The 19,608-nt window shown below is 41.5% G+C and overlaps 1 protein-coding gene across 1 annotated transcript; it reads left to right on the top strand.

Annotated features, from left to right (window-relative positions):
* The first annotated feature begins 8,695 nt into the window (after window positions 1-8,695).
* On the top strand, window positions 8,696-19,600 carry LOC111970434 (transmembrane protein 128). The gene is made up of 5 exons (XM_023997159.3): window positions 8,696-8,873; window positions 14,693-14,825; window positions 15,275-15,436; window positions 18,214-18,322; window positions 18,973-19,600. The coding sequence occupies exons 1-4, from the start codon at window positions 8,774-8,776 to the stop codon at window positions 18,311-18,313; spliced, it is 495 nt and encodes a 164-aa protein (XP_023852927.1). The 5' UTR covers window positions 8,696-8,773; the 3' UTR covers window positions 18,314-18,322; window positions 18,973-19,600.
* Window positions 19,601-19,608: the final 8 nt, after the last annotated feature.

Below are 19,608 nucleotides of genomic sequence, written 5' to 3'. Positions count from 1 at the left end.
GAGTGGCTTCCGTCTGGCCATTCTACCATAAAGGCCTGCTTGGTGGAGTGCTGCAGAGATGGTTGTCCTTCTGGAAGGTTCTCCCATCTCCACAGAGGAACTCTACAGCTCTGTCAGAGTGACCATCGGGTACTTGGTCACCTCCCTGACCATGGTCCTTCTCCCCCGATTGCTCACTTTGGCTGGGCGGCCAGCTCTAGGAAAAGTATTGGTGGTTTCAAACTTCTTCCATTTAAGAATGATGGAGGGCACTGTGTTCTTGGGGACCTTTAATGCTGCAGACATTTTTTGGTACCCTTCCCCAGATCTGTGCCTTGACACAATCCTGTCTCAGAGCTCTATGGACAATTACTTAGACCTCATGGCTTGGTTTTTGCTCTGACAACTGTGGGACCTTATATAGACAGGTGTGTGCCTTTCCAAATCATGTCCAAGTAATTGAATTTACCACAGGTGGACTCCAATCAAGTTGTAGAAACACCTCAAGGATGATCAAAGGAAACAGGGTGCACCTATTCTCAATTTCGAAACTCGTAGCAAAGGGTCTGAATACRCTTTGCTACGAGTACCCAAAGGGTCTGAATACTTATGTAAATACATTTTTGTTATTTATTTTTTTATAAAATGTKAAAAAAAWAAAATACTGTTTTCGCTTTGTCATTATGGGGTAATGTGTGTAAATTGCTGAGAATTGTATTTATTTAATCAATTTTAGAATAAGGCTGTAACATAACAAAATGTGGAAAAAGTTAAAGGGGCTGAATATTTTCCGAAGGCAAGCCACAACTCCACCCATGCAAAACCTGCTGATTAGAAGGTCCTGTGTATCAGGAAATAACACTGATCAKATTTCTTCACACTTTTACAGTGTTAGTTTAGGGATCTACCTCAATTAGTGTTTTCAAAATAGCATCTCATAATTACGATACTTTTACTACATTTATGTAAATGAAACATGCCAAATGTCTTTCATAGATCTAATTAAGGAAGTAATGTAAACATTTGATTAAAAAACGYCACTTAACTGTAAGCCCATATAGATTGCCAAATATGATGTATCTCAACATCAGTTGAGACACATTTCAAATTCGTTTTTGATAAGGCCTCAAAAAGCATAATCGATTCCCCTGCAGTCATATCCCTGATGTATTACACATACAGGGCTGCCATCTGGCATTTGGACAGAATTTAAGTTACTCTGCAGTGTAGCATTCAGGCCAAGTACCCTATAGACCTATATGTAAAAGTATACATAATAGATAATAATGTAGTAATGTATTGCCCAATTATGTGTGTGTGCAATGTGCTTGGATAGTCACCTTAGGCAGCCATTTCTGCAGTCTGTCTTTTGGAACTATCTTTACATACTTTTCTTCACCTGCTTTTCAAAGTCATACCCATTTAGGCATACCCATTTATATTTTCCTTTTTAGACTTAGTTCTTTGTTATTTTGTTGCATAGGATTCATAACTAAGAATATAAGAAGATGTCAATTTAAAGCATAAGGCACACAGATAAAGTCTATTGCTGGACTAAAAGCATGCTCAATGGAGAATCCAGGACTAGGCTTAATCTCTGTCATAATTTATCAAGTRAAGCTTCATTTATGAGATACTGGCCTAATTATTGCCTGCCTATTTAACACCGTCCTAATTTGGACGTGAGACTCTGGATCTTTAGATACCTTATCGGCAAGCAAAAGGAAAAATTAAGGTGAAAAAAATAACTAAATATTTATGAACCAWGTTGGTCAGGAATTTGTGAATTATTTAAGTCAGAAGTCAGACACTGTAAAAAATACATTCTTCATTTTCAGACTGATGGATGGGTCTAATCAAAGATTTTCTAGATTTTCCCCCTCAGTCCTTGCCATCCGGAATCCTTGTGATGTTCCTACCCCATTAAAGTTGACATTTGAAATGTTTTAAGGGTTAGGTAATGGTTATGGTTAAGGTTAGGGCAAGGATAGGGGTTTGGGGTAGGGACGTCCCAAGCATCCCGGATAGCACTGACCTTTCCCCGGGCTGTTACATCTGTCGCTTTAAAAAACATCAACAGCAGTCAGCAGACGTGCCCCCTAGGAATGTATGACTAGTCTTTTGTTGTTCTGTATTATGATTGATGATGTATTGTCCCAGGTGTGAGAAGATATTGGGAGGTCATTGTTTACGGAAGATGGGGCGCTGTGGAAGACAGGGAGAAATATTCCCCATACAGCCTGGAAAGTTCAAGAAGTGACCAGAGAAGTTGAGCAGTGAACAGGAATCTGTATGACGTGGGCGGAACATGAAATACTGAATGTGATGCGTTGCCTATCAGGTGTTGAAAACGTTATACTATATAGCACTATCTAGGTCATCACTGGACTATGGTACAGTGGAGGCTGCTGAGGGGAGGATGGCAATTTTTATTTTGATTTTGATTTAACATTAATTTAACTAGGCAAGTCAGTTAAGAACAAATTCTTATTTACAATGATGAACTACCAAGAGGCAAAATGCCTCCTGTGGGGACGGGGGCTAAGATTAAAAATAAAAATATAATAATCATGGCTGGAATGGAGTAGGATCATACACAAAGACATGGTTTCCATGTGGTTGATATCATTCCATTGACTCTATTCCAGACATTGTTATGAGCCATCCTCCCATCAGCAGCCTCCACTGCTATGGTAGTGTAGCATATGGATCAGCAGCTCAGGCATCTTGAAAAAAGCTAGATGTAATCCAGGCTCCAGCTCTAAGAATATGTTGTGGAGCAGTCCGGACCTCCCAGGCGGCAAGAACTAACCATGACATATTGGGTAAATCTTTAAGTACATAAGGTTACACATCCTACAAAAATAGGTGCTATTAGAGTGTTGGGAGCATGAACGGGATCTGAATAGAAGTTTTGGGTGGATAGGTAATGGCATGGCGAGAGAAATGGGACTGTTTGGTAAGACGTTCAGCCCCTCAGTGGTTCTTCCTGCTATCCCACCTTGGTTGCTTCCTCAGCCAATGACATACCTAGGGTTGCTTTACAGGGTAAGAGCTGGTGAGGAAGGAGTAGATCCAGTAAATATTGTAAGTGAACATTTAAGAACTCAGTACTATGCTGTCTTGAATATATTCACTGATGTATCTAAGGACCCTAAAACAGGTGGCAGTGCAAAAAGAGCAACGGATCATTTATCCTTATACACAATGGAGTTGCTGGCCATACCCTTGGCTGCTGAGTGGGTGGATGAGGTAAGGCTAGACAGGGTAGTCATCTGCTCTGACGCATGTGCAGCACTGATGAGCTTAAAGTCCTTTGTGTCTCGGAGCATAAAGGATGTATTGTATGAGATTTGCAGTGCCTGTTTAGGGTGAGACAGATGGGGGTATTTGTGAGGTTAAGAACAGTGGTTCAAACAGATGGTAAGAGTTGTAGAACAGGAAGGGAAAGGGAAGAAACCTGTATAAGATCAAGGAAAAAGTGGGGGCAGGGAGGTCCTCAGGTTGACAGAGAGGGGAAGCAAGTGTAATTACAAGGCTGAGACTGGGACACACAAGGCTCAACAGTATTGAAATTGGTAGGAAAACATCTGACTAGGAGGTGTGATCACTCTCAGGAGGAGATGGAGACAATATGCAGAAAGAGAGGCTTCTGTGCAAGGCAGAGATCAACATGCGAGCTGTATAAGTGAGAGAGAGAAAACATGCCCAGAGAAAGAGGGACAACAAACAGATCCAGAGAGAGAGGGACAACAGATCCAGAGAGAGAGGGACAACAGATCCAGAGAGAGAGGGACAACAAACAGATCCAGAGAGAGAGAGGACAACAAACAATCCAGAGAGGGAGGACAACAAACAGAGACCAGAAGAGAGAGAGGGACAACAAACAGATCCAGAGAGGAGGGACAACAAACAGATCCAGAGAAGGGAGGACAAAACAGATCCAGAGAGAGAACAACAACCAGGAGGAGGGACAACAACAGATCAGAGAGAGGGCACAACAGATCCAAGAGGAGGAGTCAACAAACAGATCCAGAGAGAGGGAACCAAACAGATCCAGAGAGGAGGGCAACAAGATCCAAGAAGAGGGACAACAAACAGATCCAGAGAGAGAGGATCAACAAAAGATCCAGAAAGAGAGAGAGAGCAACGATCAGAGGAGAGGACAACAAACAGATCCAGAGAGAGAAGGGACAACAAACAGATCCAGAGAGAGGAGGGACAACAAAACAGATCCAGAGAGAGGACAACAAACAGATCCAGAGAGGAGAGGGCAACAAACGAATCCAGAGAGGGAGGACAACAAACAGATCCAGAAGAGAGGGACAACAAAACAGATCCAGAGAGGAGAGGGACAACAAACAGATCCAGAGAGAGAGGGACAAACAATCCAGAGAGAGAGGGACAACAAACAGATCCAGAGAGGGAGGCGTCAACAAACAGATCCAGAGAGAGGAGGGACAACAGATCCAGAGAGAGAGGGACAACAAAACAGATCCAGAGAGAGAGGGACAACAAACAGATCCAGAGGAGGGAGGGCACAAACAGATCCAGAGAGGGAGGGACAACAAACAGATCCAGAGAGAGGAGGGACAACAACAGATCCAGAGAGAGGGACAACAAACAGATCCAGAGAGGAGGGTCAAAAAACAGAACAGAGAGAGAGGGACAACAAACAGATCCAGAGAGAGAGGGACAACAAACAGATCCCAGAGAGGGAGGGACAACAAACAGATCCAAGAGGGAGGTCAACAAACAGAGCCAGAGAGAGAGGACAACAAACAGATCCAGAGAGAGAGGACAACAAACAGATCCAGAGAGGGGAGGGACAACAAACAGATCCAGAGAGGGAGGGAACAAACAGATCCAGAAGAGAGGGAACAAACAAACAGATCCAGAGAGAGAGGGACAACCAAACAGATCCAGAAGAGAGGGACAACAAACAGATCCAGAGAGAGAGGGGACAACAAACAGATCCAGAGAGGGAGGGACAACAAACAGATCCAGAGAAGAGGGGCAACAGATCCAAGAGAGAGGACAACAAACAGATCCAGAGAGGGAGGACAACAGATCCAGAGAAGAGGGCAACAAACAGATCCAGAGAGGGAGAGGGACAACAAACAGATCCAGAGAGGAGAGAGGACAACAAACAGATCCAGAGAGGGAGGGCGACAAACAGATCCAGAGAAGAGGCAACCAAACAGATCCAGAGAGAGAGAGGGACAAACAGAATCCAGAGAGAGAGGACAACAAACAGATCCAGAGAGAGAGCGGACAGACAACAGATCCAGAGAGAGAGAGGTCAACAAACAGATCCAGAGAGAGAGGGAAACAAACAGATCCAGAGAGAGAGGACAAACAGATCCAGAAGAGAGGGTCAACAAACAGATCCAGAGAGAGAGGGACAACAAACAGATCCAGAGAGGGAGGGACAACAAACAGGTCCAGAGAGGGAGGGACAACAAACAGATCTAGACAGGGAGGGACAACAAACAGGTCCAGACAGGGAGGGACAACAAACAGATCCAGAGAGGGAGGGACAACAAACAGATCCAGAGAAAGAAAATAATCAAGCCGCTGCAGCAACTCCTTCCAGTAATGAGAACGATTTAGGTGACAACGACACTGGGTCCAGACAAGTGAAGCTGAATAGCTACCCACAAGACAGTTTTGGTACACAGAAAAGGGCATTTCAGCACTAATGGTTTGAGAAATGCAATTGGGTAGAGTACTCTGTCCACAAAAACGCAGCTTTCTGCTTTCCATTTGAAGTTTTTGGCAAAAACATTACATTTTATTATTTTGTTAGTAATGGCTGCAAAAAATTGAAAAAAGCTTTGTTGATCTTCGGTAAACATTAGATGGCACAAACACAGAGAGACAGTGTTGTGGCATGGCAAAGCTACCAGGCAACTAGCAGTCATGGGAACATTGCTCAGATTTTAACATCTGCCTATGCTAGTGATATTGCAGAGAGAAGGGAGTATCTGAGGAGAATTGTTGCGGTCACCTCAGTGTTAGGAAGACAGGGACTCTCTTTTCATGCCAATGATGAATCTAGTGAAAGCACAAATAGAGGGAACTTTATTGAATGTATGTAGCTTTTGAAGTTTGACCCTTCCCTGCAAAGGTACAATACTCCATTAAATGTGACGTATCTCTCTCCAGAATCTCAGAATGACATGATCGAATGCAGTGCTCAAGAGATTACGGACACCATAGTCTCTAAGATGTCAAAGTCTGGAATGTATGCCATTATGATGGATGAGGCCAGGGATGGGCAGTCTGAACAGTTGGCTCTGTGTGTTAGGTATGGGACAGTTAAGGAGCTTAATTTGGCGTTGTGTCATACTTGCAGGGCTATTGTGGAGACTGCTGAGTTTTTCAGTTTCTTGGAGAATGTGTATTTGTTTTTCAGTCATGATGGTGCAGATGTCATGAGTGGGTCCAAAGGAGGTGTGCAGCACATTTCAGAGTGCTGCATCCGGAGGCTATTTATATACATTGCTATGCTCATGAGCTTAATTTGGTGTTGTGTCATACTTGCAGGGCTATTCCAGACGCTGCTGAGTTTTCAGTTTCTTGGAGAATGTGTATTCGTTTTTCACTACATCCCTAGTTAACCACCACAAGTTCAAAGAAGCTCAGTCCAAACTTGGAATAGCATCAGCTGAACTTGTACAGCTCTCAAACACTCGCTGGGCATGCCAGCTGCGGTCTATGAATGCAGTCCTTGAAACTTTAACTGCTATTTTTGATTGTCTATTTGCCATTCTATACCCCATGGCTGTTGGTCTGAGAGAAGTTCTCCACCATGTATTTGCTACTGATGTTTCAGTCCCTTTCTATAACTGAGGGACCACACAAGTTCCTCCAGAAAGAGACTGTAGACCTGGCAGAAGCTTGTTTCGGCAAACAAGCTGTATGTGACACACTGATAGGCAAATGCACAGATGCATTTGCCATAGAACTTTATGACAGACCCTAAACACTCTGTGAAATTCACAATATTCCAGAGGCAGATGCAGCAAGAAAGCGCAAACAAAGGAAAATGGGAGATTTTGTGGTGGAGACCTCCTGGGTTTAGGGACAGAATTGTCATGTTCCCAAACAATGAAAACAGAGTTGCTGCTCCCCTACTTGGACACGATGGTTTGTGAGCTTGACCAGCGATACAGGCATGCAGCCCCAACTCAAAAAACTTCCTAGATACATCATGCTTAACTGAGTTTGCCAAGCACCACAGTATTGATGTTAAAACAGAAGAGATGTTGGTGGCCAGAAACGTCCTTGCCCGGAAAAGAGAGGCTGGATGTCCTCCCATAGATATGCTTGCTGTGCTTAACCACCTGAATGATGATATGTTTCCTTCTCGGAAGGAAATCATTCAGGTTGCCCTCACAATTATTGTGAGCATCTGCTCCTGTGAAAGGTCCTTCAGTGCACTGCGCCGGCTGCACTCCTGGTTGCGTAAGAAAATGGGCCAGAAAAGGCTTGCAAGTCTTGCAGCCATGTCAATTGAGGGTGAAGTGCTTGGGCCACTAAGCCACAATAGTGTCATTGACCGCTTTGCCACCTTTAAAAATAGGTACACTTTGATGCGTCCACCCACAAAATAAGCATCAAAAGAGAGAAGCAGGAGGAGCAGTTCTGTAATATAGGTTGTAATATTTGTTTGGGATCTTACTTTGTTGTCAGATTTTATTCATAATTATTTTTCTTACTTAAATTCTATCCAAATAAAGAAAATAAAGTCCACTCTGTCCCCATCCATCCAACACCAACAAAAGGAACAAAAATGGCTGTACTATGTAGCCAAAATACTTTTGGGATTTTATTTTGAAAGAGAGAAAGAGAGAATTGAGAAGACATATTATACCATTAGAAAAAAATATTTATTTAAGTTTCACCCTTTTGTTAATTGTTGCTAAAAATGTACCCAATAATTCAGATACCTGTCTCACACAAACTATGAGACAGGTATACTTTTAGCCAACCTTGACCAAATACAACCTTATTTTGATAGATTTTACACCCGTTGTCACTCTAAAAATACATGATGCAAAGACGTTTTGGGGACTTTAAAAAAAAAATCTGGGGGAGTATGCCCAGACCCCCCTAAAAGAGGCTTAGCCCCCCCTATCCATTAATTTCTAGTGACATCCCTGATCAGAAGTATCCGGTGCGAGAGAGGCGGATTTAGGTTGCCAGGGTCAGAGTTGTACAGAAGGTGTCATATGCTGAGGCAGTGAAGAAAGTACAGGAAAATGGGTTAAGGGGGAGGGATCCTGAGAGGCCAGTACAGTACAGGGCCTACGAATTAAATGTGCTTCAGTAAGGTTGGCTTTTTAGCGTTCATTGCCATGGTTATCAACTGTACAGTAGGAATGGAATGCAAATCACATAAAATATTTGTTTTTGCAGCAGCAGCAGAGAAGTACTTCGGGTTACGAGATTTTACTGCTGCATTGCAGGGGGTGTTGAATGGTGTGTCCCATCGCCTGGTGTAGGATTTCGATGGGGTTAAAATAGTGGAATGTGGTGGTGTTTTTTAAATAAGTGTAGAGTCAATAATTAGCAGGGTCATTTTTCATTTCGTTTTTCCCATTTTTGTATCACAAAGTGTAATGGATTGTATTATCCGGTCCAGTTGGTGGCGATAATGTAACATTATATTAAATGCCAACCGCCGTTAAGCACCGAATAATAAGAATAAGTCAGTGGACGAGGGACCAGGAAGCTTTAGCCACAGCTAGCTAGCCAGTCAGCTAAGACTAACATCCTGATATCAAACATGCTTGCTGATAGTCAATTTTTAAATCTACGAAATAGATTTAAGAAAGACGCTGAACTTCTCATGCAAAGGGTTTCAGCAGGTGACAGCAACGAAAAGAGTAAGTCAACGGTATACTTTATCCATGAACATTCCTTCGTTTGCTGCCCCCAGTTGCTAGCACAAAGAACTGAATTTCAAAAATAGTGAACGTATCAATGAATGAGACGTAAATAACTTATTTGGTCTGTGTCGTTGCTTATCATTCAATTTCTTATTGCTATTCATATAAAGTTAACTAGCTAGCTTGCTAAATTTGAGGCTTTACGCCTCTACAGAACTGTAAGGAAAATCCTCTAGTTAACGTCAGCTAACGTTAATGAATGTAACGGTAGCTACATTTCTGCCTGCATTTATTTTACAGCTGGCACATGAAGTATAGGCTGATATAGCCAACATTGTGCCATCAAACAGGGGGTCCAGTAGGCAGATTTGACAACAGAACACTTGTCTTAACTTTTGGGCTTAAACTGGGCAGTATGCCACTTATTCTTGATTGTTGATTGTCTTCAAAAGCTGTGTCAGCACTGCAGCAACAGGATAGTTTCAGACTATACTTCTGTACTGGAGACTTAACCCAGTGTCTCCCTAAACCGATATGCCTTAATTGACCGATTCAGACTTAGGAAATGTACACCTTTCCTAATGTACACCTTTCCTAAGCGCTTCTCAGTAGTTGGTATTCAGACTTACCTTCTTCTTCTTTAAGATTTTATGTCATACTACACCTATTGGTGTATTGCCGCCCCCTACTGTACGGGGTATTGAAACAAAAAATATTCCATTGCAGGAAGAGGGGGTTGACCCGACAATATACAAAACATTAATCAAAATCCATGACACCCCTTCAACCACAGTTCACATCACATCCCTAAACAGGCTCAGGTGCCTGTGAGGATGGAGCATTCATCAACAGGATTACTTGTAATGCCTCTGTAAAATCGCTGAGTTCCCTGAAAAAACGTAGCCTTACTCACAATGATGCCTATTTCCGATTTCCTCTTTGTTTGCGCTGTGTAGTTAATAACCAATGCAATTAAAGTCCACCTTAACATGCAACATTTCAGGATCCCTCTGTTGACAAGGAATATTATCTAATGTCTCTACTCCTACTACCATTAGTTCTTCAACTTCACTCCTTTCTTCCATTCTTCTCACCGCCTCCACATAGGAGACATGCGGGAAAGCCCTTATACTTACCACCTCAGTCTTCTTCACCCTAACATGTTCCACGACCACAATTGCAGCATTTAGGCTCAGCTGGCATGCGATACCTCTCCCGTCTACATACAATTGATACATTACCAAATATTTTGCATTTATAACACTGCATGGGTTTGGGCACGAAGGCTCTCACAGGGTATCTCATAAAACCCAAATACATGTGAGAAGGAAGAGACTCTTCATCAAAAAACTATAGAAGGGACCATGCGGGTCAGTCGGTGTGCATCAACCACTTGATGCAATTCTTCACGTATATCCTTTGCTTTTACTTCTAGTGCCACCCCAGAGAGAACACCCTTGATAGGCGCCCTGCTTCGAAGATTCACATGCGACACAATCCAATCTGATATATTTTCTTGAGGCCCAGAGTACACTCCTTCTGTCTCATAGATACACAAAAAATGTAAATAATTACTCTGATCGTTACTCTGATCAACAACCTGTTTATAGATACTTCAATCGGATCTCACAGGTAACAACATTGATCCAAAACCCTTACTCCGACTGAAAAATAATGATAACTAGGTTTGGATTTACTAGATTCCACTACCACTTTACTTCTCTTATTTCCTTTTGCATTCGCCACTGTAATCCAATCCTCACTCTCATCTCCAGTCGACAAGCCATCGGATTCAAACAAACATCAACTTCTGCCAATTTCCTGCTGCTCCCAGTATTGGTCCCTTCTTCCCTCTTCAGACTTACCTTATGCAAGTGTGTAACGGGATTTGCAGGTGTGGGTCCCTTGCTTGTGCTGAATAAATTTTATTAAACTCTCGTGGAGTTTTTATTCAGTAGTGTTTTAAGTACATTTATCTAAAGCCATCCATTTCAATTTGGTGTATGTTTTTTAATTAGAATTTTCTCGACAGACTCCGTAGAATATATGGAGAGAACGTTCAGAATATTAGGGATCAATGAAAGAAAGCCATYTAAATACACACATATTGGTCTCCTTTTCAACACCAATTGGTAGATTGAAAAATACTCTCTTGTATATTTTTTAGAGAGCCTTTACGCACAAAATATATTGGTGAATCAAACATAGTTGTTTGATTCATCCTGAAAGTTGCCATGTTCAATTGTTTAATCCATGAAATATTGGAAGGTGAGGAAAGTGTACAATAGGGGTTGAACAGTAGTCCTATAAAGCTACCCTAACAATCCTCACTAATCATGGAACTGTGATGACAACGATCCAGTTGTCATGAATAGTGCTCCAGGTTTAAACTGCTACATATGGTCTGCGTTCCATAATGTTTCAAATAGGCTACATGTCCCAAATGATTTCACAACTTGTAATACGTTAGTCTATGATCTACTTTTGCTCGCGATCATCAGGAACAACCACAGGAACGTGACAGGAAAGAAAGGTAAATTATGTAATGGAATTATGGAAACTAACACTAAAGTCAGTGATATTTATAAATGTATGTGGTTATAACTGACGGTGGCTACCGATAGTGGCTAATATTTAACACGATACAAAAATACAGTGAAAAGTCTGGGCATATAATTAAAACATTCTAGAAGTCATAAGTCAACTCGGTAGGTTTGGCACTATACTGTCAGTTGTGCATGGCTAAAGAAACCAAAAAGTTCTCGGGCAAAAAAAAAGAAGAAAAAGAAAACAGACATAAACAAAAAAAGTTCTGGGACACTGTAAAGTCCATGGAGAATGAGAGCACCTCTTCCCAGCTGCTCACTGCACTGAGGCTAGGAAACACTGTCACCACCGATAAATCTACGATAATCGAGAATTTCAATAAGCATTTTTCTATGGCTGGCCATGCTTTCCACCTGGCTACCCTTACCCCGGTCAACAGCTCTGCACCCCCAACAGCAACTTGCCCAAGCCTCCCCATTTCTCCTTCACCCAAATCCAGATTGCAGCTCCATCAGAACATCAGCTAAATCTGGACCCCTACAAATCAGCTGAGCTAGACAATCTGGACCCTTTCTTTCTTATTATCTGCCGCAATTGTTGCAACCCCTATTACTAGCCTGTTCWAGCTCTCTTTCGTATCGTCTGAGATCCCTAAAGATTGGAAAGCTGCCGCGGTCATCCCCCTCTTCAAAGGGGGAGACACTCTAGACCCAAACTGTTATAGACCTATATCCATCCTGCCTTGCCTTTCTCTAAAATCTTCAAAAGCCAAGTTAACAAACAGATCACCGACCATTTCAAATCCCACCGTACCTTCTCCGCTATGCAATCTGGTTTCCGAGCTGGTGGGTGCACCTCAGCCACGCTCAAGGGCCTAAATGATATCATAACCGCCATTGATAAAAATACAATAATGTGCAGCCGTCTTCATCGACCTGGCCAAGGCTTTCGACTCTGTCAATCACCCTATTCTTATTGTCAGACTCAATAGCCTTGGTTTCTCAAATGACTGCCTCGCCTGGTTCACCAACTATTTCTCAGATAGAGTTCAGTGTGTCAAATCGGAGGCCCTGTTGTCCGGACCTCTGGCAGTCTCTGTGGGGGTGCCACAGGGTTCAATTCTCGGGCCGACTCTTTTCTCTGTATACGTCAATGATGTCGCTCTTGCTGCTGTTGATTCTCTGATCCTTCTCTATGCAGACGACACCATTCTGTATACTTCTGGCCCTTCTTTGGACATTGTGTTAACAAACCTCCAGACGAGCTTCAGTGCCATACAACACTCCTTCCGTGGCCTCCAACTGCTCTTAAATGCAAATAAAACTAAAAGCATGCTCTTCAACTGATCGCTGCCGGCACCTGCCCGCCCGTCTAGCATCACTACTCTGGACGGCTCTGACTTAGAATATGTGGACAACTACAAATACCTAGGTGTTTGGCTAGACTGTAAACTCTCCTTCCAGACTCACATTAAGCATCTCTAATCCAAAATTAAATCTAGATTCGGCTTCTTATTTCGCAACAAAGCATCCTTCACTCATGCTGCCAAACATACCTTCGTAACACTGACTATCCTACCCATCCTTGACTTCGGCGATGTCATTTACAAAATGGCCTCCAACACTCTACTCAGCAAACTGGATGTAGTCTATCACAGTGCCATCTGTTTTGTCACCAAAGCCCCATATTCTACCCACCACTGTGACCTGTATGCTCTRGTTGGCTGGCCCTCACTTCATATTTGTTGCCAAACCCACTGGCTCCAGGTCATCTATAAGTCTTTGCTAGGTGAAGCCCCTCCTTATCTCAGCTGACTGGCCTCCATAGCAGCACCCACCCACAGCATGCGCTTCAGCAGGTATATTTCACTGGGTGTCTCCAAAGCCAACTCCCAATTGGCTGCCTTTCCTTCCAGTTCTCTGCTGCCAATGACTGGAAAGAATTGCAAAAATCACTGAAGCTGGAGACTCATAGCTTCCTTACTAACTTTAAGCATCAGCTGTCAGAGCAGCTTACCGATCATTGCACCTGTACACAGCCCATCTGTAAATAGCCCACCCAACTACCTCATCCCCATATTGTTGTTTATTTTTTTGCTCCTTTGCACCCCAGTATCTCTACTTGCACATGCATCTTCTGCACATCTTCTGCACATGCGAAGGTCGAGAGCCATGCATCCTCCGAAACACGACCCCGCCAAGCCGCACTGCTTCTTGACACACTGCTTGCTTAACCCGGAAGCCAGCCGGACCAATGTGTCGGAGGAAACACCGTACCCTTGCGACAAAAGTTAGCATGTATTCGCCCGGCCGCCACAAGGAGTCGCTATAAAGCAAAGGGTCAAGGATAAACCGTCCCCTAACCAGAACGATGCTGGGTCAATTGTGTGCCGCCTCATGGGTGTCGCTGCCGGCTGTGACAGATGGGATCGAACCCGGATCTGTAGTGATGCTTCTCCCACTTGGGAGGCCCGTAGCATGCTATTCTCATTCCTAAGTTCAAGGTCAGAATATGCGTAGGGAGTAAAGTGCATAAAAAGGGAATTACGTTCCATTTACTGTATGTGCGCTTTACTCGTCGGAGTGCCCCCCTAAAAGAAACAGCAGACTCATCATTGGCTGGCTGGATGATCCAGTCCAGGCTATTCTTTTACGCTGACAATATTTTTTGCTAAATTATTGTGAAATATTTACTCATTTTTTATACTATTAAATTACCTTTTAAATTGCTATTTTAATTGTCTAGTAATCTGACAGCTGCAGCTTGGTGGGTCTGATTTCAACTAGAGTACATTTTTGTAAATTAGAGATGAATAAATAGGCTTTTTAAAAAGTATGTTTATAGCATGAGGGGCAGTTTAATACTGAAATGTATTGAACCTTAAAAGGTGCGGRGGATTGGGCACCTTCTGTTCTCATATTCTGGTGTAAATTCTATCAGGTTTCATAGCCTCTTTGTACACTTTTGTCTTGTTGCATTAGTGGTGATCAGGTCTTTGGCAGGCAGACAATATTCAGTATTTAACTCAATGATGCAGATTAGTAGGCTGTAGCCTAGGCTATCATCATACATAGGCCTAGCTAGATTGTGTAGCGCCCTTCAACAAATCCCAAAACATTAAAATGTGTGGGAGCAAATAATCACACACGGTCTCTAGGCCTTTTGTGTTTCTTTTGAAATGAAAAATCTACTCATTGTGAACAAGTGATGATTTAGGATCAGGCCTACTGCATTCCCAATGACCATGGAATTTTGTCTCAAACTTGCAGGTCAAGAAGAGAAAGATGCCAAACCACTTCCTCGGATCAACCGCCATTCCGTCTTCTGGATTGTGGCTTCTGTCGGATTGACTTACTATTTCGACTTCCTCCACGTCATCACGGAGAATGGCGATATCAGAAGGTGTTGTAATGATGAAAAAACCTTTTGTACTCAAACTAATCCAGCTAAATTGAAGATAAAAGGGGACAAGTGTGTGTGTGTGTGTGTATAGGTCTTTGCAGTAGGTCAACTGTGATTAGTAATCAAAAGGGGTCGTCAGCCTGGATCCAGAATTGATTATTTTATTTTATTGTAGTCTTGAATTGCTCCTATTGAAGTGAATTCCACTGGCCAGAAAAGAACTAACATTCTGTTTGGTCTTAGGTTACTAAAGGGTAGATTGGTCACTGTAATTGGAAAAGTACCAAATATTGTGCGTATTTGTTCCTTTTTGGTTAGGCAGGTTTTTATTCATGCAGGATTATCTATTATCTGCTTGCAGAAAAGTATTTATGATGGCATTTCATGAAAGAACCAAACCACAAGTTCCTGTCATATTTGCTGCTTATGTGTTTTGTATTGTTTTCCAGCTGGTGGTTCAATGTTGGTGTGATACTGCTGGGAATATGCCTAGCTTTGGCCATGTTTTGCATTGTATACCTGGAGTGGTTTAAGGGAATACAGCACTATGATCATGAGTACCCTGCTATTCCCCCTATCACCACAGCAGCCTTCCTCGCTGCGTCATGCAGGTAATACATGGATACATGCTAACACATTCATAGACGCTAACTACAGCGCTTTCAGAAAGTATTCACGCCCCTTGACTTTTTCCACATGTTGTTACAGCCTAAATTGAAAATGTATTAAATTGAGATTGTGTGTCACTGGCCTAGACACAATACCCTATATTGTTAAAGTGGAATTTTTGTTGTTGACATTTTTACAAATTAATACAAAAGGGAAAGCTGAAATGTCTTTAGTCAATAAGCATTCAACCCTGAATAAATTCAGGAGAAAAATGTATAAGTTAACATGATTTTTGAATGACTACCTCGTCTATGTACCCCACACATACAATTATCTGTAAGATCCTTCAGTCGAGAAGTGAATTTCAAACACAGATTCAACCACAAAGATCAGGGAGGTTTTCCAATGCCTCGCTAAGAAGAGCACCTATTGGTAGATGGGTAAAAATAATAATAAAGCAGACATTGAATATCCCTTTGAGCATGGTAAAGTTATTAATTACACTTTGGATGGTGTATCAATACACCCAGTCACTGTAAAGATACAGGCATCGTCCCTAACTCAGTTGCCAGAGAGGAATGTATCAGGGATTTCACAATGAGGCCAATGGGGATTTTAAAACAGTTACAGAGTTTAATGGCTGTGATAGGAGAAAACTGAGGATGGATCAACAACATTGTAGTTACATCACAATACTATCTTAAATGACAGAGTGAAAAGATGGAAGCCTGTACAGAATAAAATATTCCAAAACATGCATCCTGTTTGCAATATGCCACTAAAGTAAAACTGTCAAATGTGGCAAAGAAATTAGCTTCATGTTCTGAATACAAAGCGTTAGGTTTGGGGCAAATCCAATACAACACATCACTGAGTACCACTCTTCATATTTTCAAGCATGGTGGTGGCTGCATCATGTTATGGGAATGCTTTTCATCTGCAAAGACTAGGGAGTTTTTTGGGGGGGATAAAAAGAAACAGAATAGAGCTAAGCACAGGCAAATCCTAGAAAACCTGGTTCAGTCTGCTTTCCAAGAGACACTGGCAGACATTCACCTTCCAGCAGGACAACCTGAAACACAAGGCCAAATATACGCTGGAGTTGCTTACCAAAACGACAATGAATGCTCCTTCGTGGCCTAAAAAAATCTAATGCAAGACTTGAGAATGGCTGTCAGTAAATGTTAGAATCACTTTTTTCAGAGAATACAGTTGTGAGTCTTTCTGGATAAGTCTCGAAGAGCTTGAATAATTTTTTTAAATAATAATGTGCAAATATTGTACAATCCAGGTGTGCAAAGCTCTTAGACTTATCCAGAAAAACTCACAGCTGTAATCGCTGCCAAAAGTGATTCTAACATTTATTGATTGACTCAGGGGTGTGAACACTTAGAAATTAGATATTTCTGTATTTCATTTTCAAAAAAATTCAAAAAACATGTTTTCATTTTGTCATTATAGTAAAATACTTTGTCACCTGGTAAAATAAGACATCTGGGGTTTTGTGTGTAGATGGGCGAGAAAAAAAATCAATTTAATAAATATTTTTATTCCAGCTGTAACATAATTCTTAATAGCCACTACTCTTATACCTTTGGATGCAGTCTACCATAGCGGCCTTTGCTTTATCACAAGTGATGTTTTAATACGCATCACTGCATTCCATATCAAAAGGTTGGCCAGTCCTCTTTAAAATCCCGTAGATCACTTCATTGCTGCCTTTTTGTTTACACCGCTCTACAAGCTTCCGACTTACCTAACTTCATTGTTAAATTGTAAGAGCATGAAATACCAAACCCGTTCACAGGGTTGGTTAACTCTTTCTCTAGTCTCCGCTGACTCTTTCTCTAGTCTCCACTGAACTAGGTAAATCTGGTTTTCGTTTAAACACTCCACATTTTTGTAATCACAAGGGCAGTTTAAAACCCTGATGAGAAATGAGTTCACCGAGGTGTGCAATTGTTTTGATTGACTTTAATAATTTGTTTATGATGCCTGTGATGTTTGGTTTTCTTATGTACTTGTTATTTTATTTTATGTCCTCAACACACCATTGAAAATAAGTCAAGGGGTATGGATACTTTCTGAAAGCACTGTACCTTTAACGCCTATTGACAATAGTATATTCTGGCCGGTGGAGTTTTGTTAAGACCCCCGGCGCTCGTTCTGAACATTAAAACACATTGCTTGCGGTACGGTTTTGGAAACATAAAGAACGTAACTTTCATGTCAGTGATAAATCATTTTCAAAAAACAAAAGGTTACGTTACACACCTTAATAGGTTGAGGGATAGTGTTCCCGCACGGCAATATCTCCAGGTTACAGCGCTTGTTTACGGAAGACAAACAGAAGACATAGGCGGCTGCCTGTGCTAATGAACTATCTAGGGTGCTCCGAACACCTGTGAGCGTAACTGTGGAGGAAGTGTAGTTCATCAACTGGAGGCACACAGCTTGTGGATCTGTGTAAAGCTGCTACAGAAAGTGTATCTTTTTTATTTGGAAGATTCTTTCTCATTGATATGAAAGATAAAGGGGCATATGCAAACAATGATTATTGACGCTTCTAAACATTAAAACAGCGCTGGAATTGTAGCTCACACGCAGCCACCTGTGGGTGACGCTAACCGCTGAAAACCCTACTGATAATAAGGGTTTTAGAGTTAATATCTAGCTAATTACATAATGCTTTCGGTTAGTAAGTTGTAAGCCTATTTTACAATCTCTCCAATGCAGAATGATCTTGATCTCAAGCACATTTGTTTTTTCTTCTCCCCAGTTTTAATATAGCACTGTGGCCTGTGTGGTCMTTCCTCACCCCCGTCCTCCTGTTTACCCAGTTCATGGGAGTTGTTATGCTCATATCAATGATTGGGTGAGATGTTAAGGTAAGATGCCAACATTTAAATAAAGATGCTCTTATGAACCAACAATATAGATTGTGTAAGAATTGTAATTATAAACAATATTGTTAATTGTTAAATCCCAATACCTTCTATCTCTCCATAATGCAAATCCAGATGGAATTAAACATGGTTGAAACCTATGAATCTCAATGTAGTTTTATTATGTAAGAATTGGTATTGTTAGTATTTGTTAATTCCAATACTTATCCCTAATTTCAAAATTATATTATTATACTGAACAAAAATATAAACGCAACATGTAAAGTGTTGGTCCCATGTTTCATGAGCTGAAATAAAAGATCCCATACATTTTCCATATGCAATAAAAGCTTATTTCTCAAATTTTGTGCACATATTTGGTTATATCTCAGTTAGTGAGCATTTCTCCTTTGCCAAGATAATCCATCCATCTGACATCAAGAAGCTGATTAAACAGCATGATCATTACACAGGTGCACCTTGTGCTAGTGACAATAAAAGGCCACTAAAATATGAAGTTTTGTCACAACACAATGTCTCGTTTTGATTTTGAGGGAGTGTGCAATTGGCATGCTGACTGCAGGAAGGAATGTCCACCAGAGCTGTTGCCAGAGAATGTAATGTTAATTTCTTTACTATACTTTATTTTAAAGAATTTGGCAGTACTTCTAACCGGCCTCACAACTGCAGACCACATGTAACCATGCCAGCCCAGGACCTCCACATCCGGCCTCTTCACCTGCGGGATTGTCTGAGACCAGCCACCTAGACAACTGATGAAACTGTGGAGTATTTATTTTTGTAATAAAGCCCTTGTGTGGGGAAAACTCATTCTGATTGGGTGGGACCTGGCTCCTCAAGTGTGTGGGCCGATGCCCTCCCAGGCCCACCCGTAGCTTCACCCCTGCCCAGTCGTGAAATCCATCGATTAGGGACAAATTCATTTCAATTGAATGATTTCCTTATATGAACTGTAACTCAGTAAAATCGTTGAAATTGTACCATGTTGCGTTCATATGTTTGTTCAGAGAGCTTAAGTATCAATAATAACTTAAGTACCTACTTCGGAATGCAATTATTTTTGTTTATTTTACAGTACTAAAGCCTCAACATAAAGTGAATGACTACAGTTTGACTGATTTTAAAAAAACATTTTTTTACATGCATATATTATATTTAATTAACAAAGCATTTTAAGTGCTTTAATAGTTTTTGTATATGTTTTTGAATAAATGTTTGGTTTTCTTGGTGATTCAGAAAGCTTTTGTGCTATGAACAGTGTAAATGTG

Source organism: Salvelinus sp. IW2-2015, linkage group LG11 (assembly GCF_002910315.2).
Source record: "Salvelinus sp. IW2-2015 linkage group LG11, ASM291031v2, whole genome shotgun sequence".
In the NCBI taxonomy this organism is placed as follows: Eukaryota; Metazoa; Chordata; class Actinopteri; order Salmoniformes; family Salmonidae; genus Salvelinus; species Salvelinus sp. IW2-2015.
Note: the sequence above shows the minus strand (reverse complement) of the source record. Positions and strands in the feature narration are given on the sequence as shown.